Source organism: Alligator sinensis, unplaced genomic scaffold (assembly GCF_000455745.1).
Source record: "Alligator sinensis unplaced genomic scaffold, ASM45574v1 scaffold45_1, whole genome shotgun sequence".
In the NCBI taxonomy this organism is placed as follows: Eukaryota; Metazoa; Chordata; order Crocodylia; family Alligatoridae; genus Alligator; species Alligator sinensis.
The window spans coordinates 106,529-116,409 of NW_005842267.1; the positions used below are offsets into that span (position 1 = coordinate 106,529).

The 9,881-nt window shown below is 40.2% G+C and overlaps 1 protein-coding gene across 1 annotated transcript in view; it reads left to right on the plus strand.

Annotated features, from left to right (window-relative positions):
* LOC102381157 overlaps positions 1 to 913 on the plus strand; it is an 18,728-nt gene extending 17,815 nt beyond the window's left edge. The window contains exon 5 of the mRNA XM_006027775.2: positions 587 to 913. Within this exon, the coding sequence (XP_006027837.1) occupies positions 587 to 661 (75 nt within the window). The 3' untranslated portion in view covers positions 662 to 913. The remainder of the gene's footprint in view (positions 1 to 586) is intronic.
* The last annotated feature ends 8,968 nt before the right edge of the window (positions 914 to 9,881 follow it).

The window sequence follows — 9,881 nt, forward strand, 5'->3', positions numbered from 1 at the left end:
AATAGAAGCCACCTCTCTATTGAAAAGTTAGGATTTTTATCTAGAGTTATGGTGTGTTGATTAGTTGAATCAAAACTGTCTTTTGTCATGCATTTAAGGTGAAAATATATCCTAATGTATCTTGAAAATATATCCTTATATCCTACTTACATTGCTTAAGCTGTGCTCTGAATAGGAACATATTTCATCCTGGTGTACTTAAAATCATAGAAATCATAGAAAATTGGGTTGGAAGGGACCTCAGGAGGTCATCTAGTCCACCCCCCTGCTCAAAGCAGGACCATCCCTAACTACTTGTGTGGCCATATATTTGGTCCCCACCAAAACCCAGGACTTGTGTAACGTGGTGTTCAGAATAAGGTATCAGAAATCTTGGTAAGAACTGCTATGCAACTACCCTTCATTGTAGCCCCAGTACAGTGATTCTTTAAGTATGAAGTTGGCAGCACCGATTTTGAAACGGTAAAAATCAATCCCTTCTAAATACTGTTTTAATTCTTCTTTTATTCCATGGAATCTCCTACAAACCTGATGCAGTTTTATATTAGAAATGATTACATTAAATAGGAGCATCTTCATTTCCTAGGGATCCCAGGCTAATGGGCAGGACAAGAAGAGAGCAATGCAATGGAAGTTCTACAGCAATATCCAACATTCCTGAACTATGAAACATAAATATCACCACAAACTCTGAGAGATACTAGTGGTATTTATCCATATTTCTCATACACCTTATTGTGTCAGGTCTCAACTTTTTGAGAATCCTGGCTTGGAATAACAAAGGAGGACTAGAGCTCTTAGTTCATACAAATTATCCTGGGTAGATCCATTAATTAAGAACTTGTAATGTCTTTAGTACAATGCAGTTGGTGTAACTTTTAAAGCACTGATTCAAAATGGAAACAAAGTAAAATGTAGCATGAGTTTGCAAAACAGTCGCCTATGGTCTTTCTTGTTTTTGAGCCCTCTGCTTTGCATGGTTTTTATTCCTGAAAAAACAGAAGTGATATTGTGACTTCATCCTTTAAAAATCTTTTTTTTATGTTTTTCCTCTTCCATTTCATACGTCTCTTCTCTTCATGTCCTTATTTTTAAACCTACCTAACCTTATTAGTCATTTGCCACTTCATTTGTTTACCCAGGCACTTTGAAGCTGAAGGGAGAATGGGCCACCCATCACTTTGAGAAGTTACAATTTCCAAGTCACAGATCAAGAATTTAGAACTGACACCCTGTACCATTGATGCCATGTTCACTTCCTTGTCTATCCCATTGAAACAAGTGGCCATTTTGCCATTGACGCCAATGGGGGGAAAGCCAGTGTCTGGAAGACTAGATATTGTGAGGTGAATTCGTTATTTGTTGAGGTTAGTGCTCAGCAATTTGTAGGGTCAGGCCTTCTAAGGGCAGAGACTCATCTTTTTAAAGGGCACTAAAAGGAGTTACAATTACAGGGACCTATAAATATGATGATGATATTCTTTTATTACTTAATCCACTTTAATATCCTCTGGAAACAGTGGTCCATGGCAGGAAATATTATAACATGTGAAGATAAGTGGCTTAGGTAAAACACCAAGAAGGAGAGAGACCAATTTGGAATTTATTGCGTCCTAACTGAAACATTCAAATCTTTGTTTTTCCTTTCCTTTCCTTCCCTTTCCGTAAACTACTCCCCCCCCACCCCAACACACACACACATTGCACTTTGTTCTTGGCTTTTTTTTTCAGAGCTAGGCTTAAGTTGTAAGATAACAGTGCAAAAATGTACACTAACTGCTGTGCTAGTATGAGGAAATTACATGCAGGATTGATTTGCCCCTTCAGAAAGAAAGTAAGGCCCTAATTTAATTCTCACCAATGAGGCTCCCTTAGGAAATGATCTCATAGTTCTGAGTGGACTCCTAGACAATTTAGAGCCTTTCTAATAGTTCCCAGATGCACATATTCATAGTATGCTGGGCCAGGAGGAAATTCATTACATTCCCAGATTCTTGTCTGGTTTGAAATGTGGAGTTCACTGTTAATCTCATTTTAAAAGCCTTAATCTGGATTCAGAATAAGCAGAATTTGGGAATTCTCTTCCTCTGTGCACCAGCAGATGCAGTCATTTTCAAGTGAATTTAGCTTGGTTGTGCAGTCCTTACACAGCACTAGATGGGATTGCTAAATGCTGAGTGAAGTCTCTATGATATGACCTCATATTTGAAAGTATACAGCTATTTTGCACTTGTACCATGCTGAAAACATTAACTGGGCCTCCCCAAACCTCTAAGGGATAGGGAAGTAATACACAATGTTTGTGGTGCATCTAGCATTCTTCCAGCATCGTGCAGCCATGAAGACTGACCATAAACCTATACTAAGGATGGACATAGACAGGTAAGCAGAAACCTTACATCATCTCTCTTGGATGTACAGACATGTGGGTGCCACCACTTGCTAACTGCTTTTGAAGTTTAGTCTGGGATCACAGCCAGACAATGGAGGGAAGTCCACTGTAGCTCAAGAGCCAGCCCACAGCAGTAGCCAAATATACATTGCAACCCATGATGTGCCTTGCTTCTGGAGCAATTCAGTAGCCTCAGCCTCCACTTTCACTGGGTTGGATACCTGTGTGCTGATTGGGCATACATTTTGGCTAGGTGCTATGTTCTTGGCCACAGAAAATCTGTGACTGGTCAGCCTAAAACTGTGCTACTGGCACTACACTGTCCACCCTACCACGGCAAGCCTTCTAGGAGAGCCCCTGTGGGTCCTGTCTGGCCACAGCAGGAAAATAAACCCAACCTGTCATCATGCTAACTTCTTTGTGGAGGAGAAAGTGGAGATATCTGCCTTCATGCATAACTTATGCAGAGGATTTCACCAGTGCCTGTAGACTTGAACACAGCATAGACAGATGTGCTGCAGAAAGACCTAATCGAGCACAAGAATGTGGGGATTGGCCAATGGGCCGGTCATGGAAAAGTTTGTGCAGCATGAGAGAAGGAGCTACCAGCTGGTGGTGGGCCCTGTACTTGATGGGTTGTACTTTGCACCTTCAGTAAAGGGTGTGAGGCTTATGACTACAACAGAGTCCAGTGTGTATATGACCAAATTCCTTATGTCCAGGATGACTGCTATGCTCACAGGGAATGAGCACAATCTGCTGGGTTGCTGACATTACGCATGACTTTAGTTTTAACCCTCTTTGAGCACATACTTCACATCTCTCAAGGTAGCAAGTCAGACACTGACTGTCTCTCTCTCTCTCTCTCTTTTTTTTCTTCCTCTCACAAACACTGGCAGTGTGTTTCTCTCCCTCTGACTTCCTTCACTTCCCCAGGAAAGCAAATCTAGTACATACAATGATGTACCCTGCCCTGCCTGGCCTTGTCTGACTCCCCAAACTGTCTTTAGATCACAGTCAGTGCACCTAATACTCTCCCTACACTGAACTGGTGGCATCTCATGGGTTTTTTTGCTTTGTTTTTTGTTTTCTTTTGAGTGGGGGTAAAGGTGAGGGGTGATGTGGGTCTTCATAAATTCACAGGCTACCTGTGAGGCAGCAAGGTACAGACTAAAAACATGGCATTAATCCTACTCTGAAGATGATTAACAGCATTTTTCTCTCCGAAGACAAAAGCAGAGCTTTGCTCCAGAACTGTTCCAGATCCCATTTGGAAATTTGCTGGCAAAGTGAATGTTCTGTGTCATTTCAGACAGGTGCACACATCTATGTGGGACTGTGTACAGTGCCAAATGGAGGTGCATGTTGGATTTAGGCACACAATGAATTTTTGGTGTTCAATCTATTGTGAATCATTTAAAGATTTGGGTATCCAACTCCATCCTAAATTCCAGTTATACAAATAGCTGCAGGAAGCTCCAAGTAGGTATGTCTGGCCCAAGGATGGGATTTGAAGATTTGGACACTTATTTCACAAAAGCTTTTTTGAAATGCCTAGTTCCTTATACCAGAAAAGGGAACTGTTCCTACTAAAAACATCTTGAGGAAAAAAGAGAGGCATTCCAGAACTTACAGTTTGCACCCAAAGTTGAACCCCCAGCATTGCTGTGAAGAGAAATGTAGATGCTAACAGGCTAGGAAATGCATCAGACTTCATGCTTAGCTTCCAAATTCTCATGCACAGGTGACCACAATGGCTTTTCTAAAATGAAGCAGGAGTTAAGCTAAGTATGGAGCTGTGAGCCTCCAGGACTTATCAGTGTCAGTCTTCAGTACAATATAGCAGTGTGATCAGTATTGTACAACCTAGAATCCAAACACAGAGTGAAATCCTTCCATGATTATGATAAAGTACAAACTGGAGAGCTTGAGTGCACTCTAACATCCAGCATAGAAATCACATGACTTTTTTATGAGGCCTTCATCGCTCTTTCCAAGGGTAATTACCAAGTTAATGATTCTCAGGAAATCCACTGACCCATGCAAAGTGCCATGGTAAGTATTAGTGTTGCTATTGGAGTAAAGTGTCTCTTGTCTGTATTCCACATCTGAACTCATTTACCACACAAAGCATCTTGTGATTCCATCTCAAACATGCTTGTCTCTCAGGCTGATCTCTCCTTTTGCTGCCATGCTTCATATAGCCTTAAAGAAACAAGGTATATTTTCTGTAGTGAGCAGTGGCTAAATATGCGATTACATCTCAGCTGATGTTGGTACTGAAGTCTAGCAGAATCTCTTAACCTTTTTTTTTTTCAACTTCACTGTCTAAGTGTAAATGCAATTTAAATCCTGCTGGCACCCTTGTCCTCTGAACATCCTTTTGAGCATGTTGTCAGCTGCAATGTGAGCATCATTTTGCAAAGTATAGAAAGAATGGTCAACATCTTGTATTGTGTCTCTGGAAATATACCCTGATCCAAGGCAGGCTGGAGTCTATTAGAAACTTTCAATTTACTCTGGGCTTTGGATGATGCGCATGGAAGCTGAATTGCTTTGTGTTGGACTTGTATTACACACATGGCATTAATTTGGGAAGGATTGTGTTTTGAAATGTGCTTTTGTACAACCTCCTGCAGTTTCCTTAAACAAAATGGAATAACTCTGAGAACTTTGCTTTGGATACTTGTGACAGTCTGATATAAGATAGCACAGACATTAATTGTAGATGGTGTGCAACTAGAATGCTGCGTAAGAGCAACAAACTCATTTCAAACAAACTTTCACTTTAAACGGAAAAATCAGCAGACTCATGAGCTACTATTACTACTACTGTACAATACAGTGCCTTTTCTGTGTATCTCCAAGTGTTTACAGACCTTTATCAACTCCAATTTAGACACAGAATTTGAGAAGGAGAGCTACTTAAGACCTGTATCAGAAGAACAACCCTACTTTGGGCAGCCCTTTGGATATTCCTAAACATCATTGTGCACTTCGAAACTTTAGTCATCAAGACTGGACTTAAGCATGCATTTAGTTACTTTTTGGTGTTGGGGGTCTAAGGGATTTCCCAAAAGGCCATATATCAGGTTAGTATCAGGCTCTGGATTAGACTTCACTTTGTGCTCAATCCATTTTATCAATTACAGTAACTTCATTACACATAAACCAGTTTAAGTGATCAGAAACTGAATTAAACGTGTAACAGAATAGAAGTTCAATACACATAAACCAGTTTCAAACTGGCTGAAACTGGTTTAAAGATAAACCTGGTTGAATGCAGTGTCAGACTTAACTGATTTGGGTCAAACTGGTTTATGAAACTTCTGTCCTGGCTGCAGTTGTGGACTACAAATCACCATGGTCCTCCAGCAGCCCCGCATTTTGCAGCCCTGGGCTGGACAGGCTGTGCTGTCTGCTCTAGAGAGCAGGGCTAGCTGGAGCAGTGAGGGTTGACTGACAAAGGGGGAAGGGAAGCGGGGGGTCAAGCCCAGTCTATAAGGAGGGGAACTGCCCTCCCCCACAACAAACCCTGGGCTGGGGGCTGGGACCAGGGAAGGGGGTTAAACACCCCTTTTCCTGCTCAAACTTACTGCTGGCTGCAGTTGTGGACTACAAATCTCACAGGCACCTGGAGACAGGAAGAAGAAGTGATGTGAACAACCCTCCAGAATCCTGCTGCTGTAATCCTGGACTGCAAATCCTAAAGCCCTTGTGGGTAGGAGGAAGAGGAAGTGAACATACAAACAGAGACCTGTGCTCTTGTGCCCCCTGGCTTCTGGCCTGAGTCACTGCAGGTATGAGGCTGCATTTTATGAATCAAAGGTAAATGTCTGTTCACTTCTGTTTCAGTTTCATTTGTGCAGTTTAGATTAACCTGCAAAGGCTGAATCATCAGCTTCGGGCTTTTTGACTGTCTGTACCTAGCCTAAGAAACATCTGGCGTCTTTAGACAGCTGGAGCCAAGATCATGCCCAGGAGCAACGGTCTTAGTCATCAGTTGACCTGGCCTAGGTAAGGCAGAGGAAAACAGGTATATACTTGATACAGAGAACCATGTGAGCAAACCCAACAGTATACAGGCAACAAGTGTGTGGAAGCAAGTCTTCCATCAAAAGTAATAACACAGACAAGAAGCAGGAGGCTGACTCAAAGACCAATATATTTGAAGACATCAAAGTGTAACAGGCAACTTTGGGATAAAGACTTCGTCCCTAGAAAGGCCATGTAGCTTTGACTCTAGCAAATCTGCAAATAGCTGCACATAAGACAAAACAAAAATAAAAAGAGCAACTGTTGAAAGGAAGAAGACATGCTGCAGGAAGAATGAGATGCTTGAGCTGATATCTGTAAGTTGGTCTGTGTATATGACTAAAATACTATCTGTAATTGCAGCATCTCTGGCAGTGGTTCTTTTGCTAAGGATTCAGTTTACTTTCATATTATTACCCAGCCTTCAGTAAGAATACAGAAGACCAGGGCTGAACTGCCTAAAACACAAAGACCTGCAAAGAGAATATTTCATTTTTCTTAATACAAAAATATGGCAAGGAAATGTCTGTGACCTTAGGCTGAACTAAATAGTACTGTGTGATGCACATTTCTTTAGTGAATTCACTAATGCTTGCTAACCAAATATCCTTCACGTTCATTGCTGATGCTTCTTTTTACTTGCTTCAAAAATAGTGTAGAAGTTTCTATGTGAGTAGTGATATACCCTCAAAGTTCCCTTTTCTACAAATGGTTAGGGCTAAAACAGTCCCTCGGTGTACAGTGGAAAGTCAAATTACAATGCAATAAACAGATGCATCCTGGTCTATATTTTTACAAACAGGAAAAATCCCTCCTGTTGCCTTTTGAAGTAAAAAAAGCATTGTGAATAGTCAAACCTAATTAGAACCAGAGTGTGACATTTTTTTAAAATTAAGGAAATATTCTGCCTTTGTGAAACTGACAAACTGTAAAAGGAAACACAATTGCCTACTCTATTTTAAAGCACTAGGGCAATGCATATACTATCCACTAATTATTTCTATAGAAGCTGGTTGGTACGCTCTATGTGAAACTTCAGACCAGATAGGTCTGGTGAAGGTCTTATGTAGTCCTTTGTGGTCATATGACTTTGTCCGTTCTGCATTAGAGTCAATAACAAGTGTTTATTGAGTTAAATAGGAACTGGGTCATGCCCAAAGTGCATTAAACAAATGGTTCTGGCATTCTGAGAAGACAGTCCATTTTCATGATGCTGCAACTGAATATTACATAAATCTGACAGATGGATTCACTGATTTTACTGGCCTCCCTTTTGTTATTTCTCACTATATTCATTGTAACTGCACTGTAATATTTTGGCCTGTTTAAGGGTAAGCACAACAAACTCAGGTATTAATGGGGATTTTACCTTTTGGAAACAGAGGAGCTCCAGTAAATGTGATTACAGAAGGAAGTCACGTCATTGCATGTCCCCTAGGAAATAATGGGTATGTAATAGAACTTAATTTTCTAGTGAAGAAGACTATAAAGCTATATTGAACTGCACACTTCTAACTGTGACCTTGTAGTTGCTGCTGATAGGGGCAGGTTGGGTTTAACATCTTATCAGTTAAACATTGGTAACTGAGGTTCCAACAGAACTTGCTCATCATCAGTTAATACAATACGAAGCAAGATGTTTGAGACTACATTGACTGTCGGTCTAGTTTAATGCCAGGTTTACGTGCGACCTTATGATTGTGTTCTAACATAGGTGTGTCTATTGAAGAGGCACACTCAGAACCACCAGGGACAACTATCAGTAAATATTACTAATACACTTTCATCATTGCTATCAGCTGTGTTCACTCATGGTAGACCTGGAGCCCTGCTTTTGCTCATGATGATGCACCTTTCTTATTTCTGAAAGTTCCCTTAGAAAAAAACAGGAAGTCTATTTCAGCTTCCAGTTGAAACACATTTCACTTTATCACTTAAACAAACTGAGACTGTAAATCTGAAACATGTTTTCCTGAAATTCCCCGTGAACAAAAACTTGCTCAATTGAAATACAGATAGACTTTTTTAAATTCTCATCTTCACACCGTTTTCTATGTGAAATTTCTCACTTGTAATTTGGATATTTTGCCTTAACTTGTACTTAATTCTCATTTAATTCTTTGTATGTGGACCTAGAAAACAGAATGGATGCATTTTGGAAAAAAACACAAAGTAATATAAGTCACTATTACAAGCCATTTAGTTTCTTTTATAGGGTTACATGATGGAGCAGAATGTCTTCCTATTGCATCTAAACCTGTGGAATAAACCTAAAAAGGATTTTATTTTGACAATGAACTTTCTAATATTGGTGCATTTTCCATATACTTTCTGCAGTCAGAAAAGAGACAGGAAAAAAACATGTCTTTTTCCAGTAAGCGTCTTTATCAGCATCTGGAAACAGGAACTGACTCTAAGCTTGATTTAAAAATATATCTTCATTTAGACTTTAATGTTCCTGGGCAATTTTGCTTTGATCATATCCCATTCCATCCCTCTGATTGCTTCTGATGCTGTTGTCAGCAGCTCTAGAGGATGAGTATGCTTTCTACTCCCACAGAGGAAGGGAAGAGGTTAAGTCACTCAGGGGTGGGCAAAATGTGGCCCCGGGGGCTGGATGCGGCCTATCAGGCCATTCTATCCAGCCTTCGGGGCCCCTAAAAAATGTAGAAAATTAACATTAATCTGCCCTCGGCTGCCTGTCATGTAGCCCTTGATGGCTTTCCGAAACTCAGTAAGCGGCCCTCTGCCCAAAAGAATTGCCCGCGCCTGTTCTACATAATTCAGGTGGACTCTCTGGACATGCCTAATCCAATTGGTTGGTTTGGATTTTGGCTTTCTTGAAAGCCGAGCACTTCAATGGGTTTGGGATCAGTTGCAGGGTTTGGGAGACTGATCAGTGAAAATGAGATAATTTCCTGTCTCATTCTCAGTTAAAACAACAAAACATCAACACAAAAATACAAAGCTCACTGAGTATATTCATGTTACATTCCCTGTTACGAGAGCAAGAGAACCTTAGAACTATGATAGAAGCTATCAACATTTTGTGCGTGTAGGATTAACATGGTATTTAGTATTCTTTTGCAGGATATCCTCTAATTGTTATCAAAGGTTGTATCTTCCCTCTGTCTTTTTAAAGTAGTTGCCTTTAATATATTTTAAAACTACTTTTGCCTTTATACTAACTCAAGTTGGGCAAAAACAGGGTAGAATTTTAACTGAACAAATGTTAGTGTGCAATTGGTGTAAAAATGTTGATGCCTTGAGTAGAACAGAATATTACCTATTAAATTTTATTACTGAAAGATTCAAGCTAGAGACATTTCGTAGATGAGCCTATGAACTTTACTTCATAAATGTACTGGATACAAAAAATCATGGACTCAATATAGACATTGGATTTATGACACATTACAACCTGCCTGACATCTGATTCATCAGGTGCCTGCCT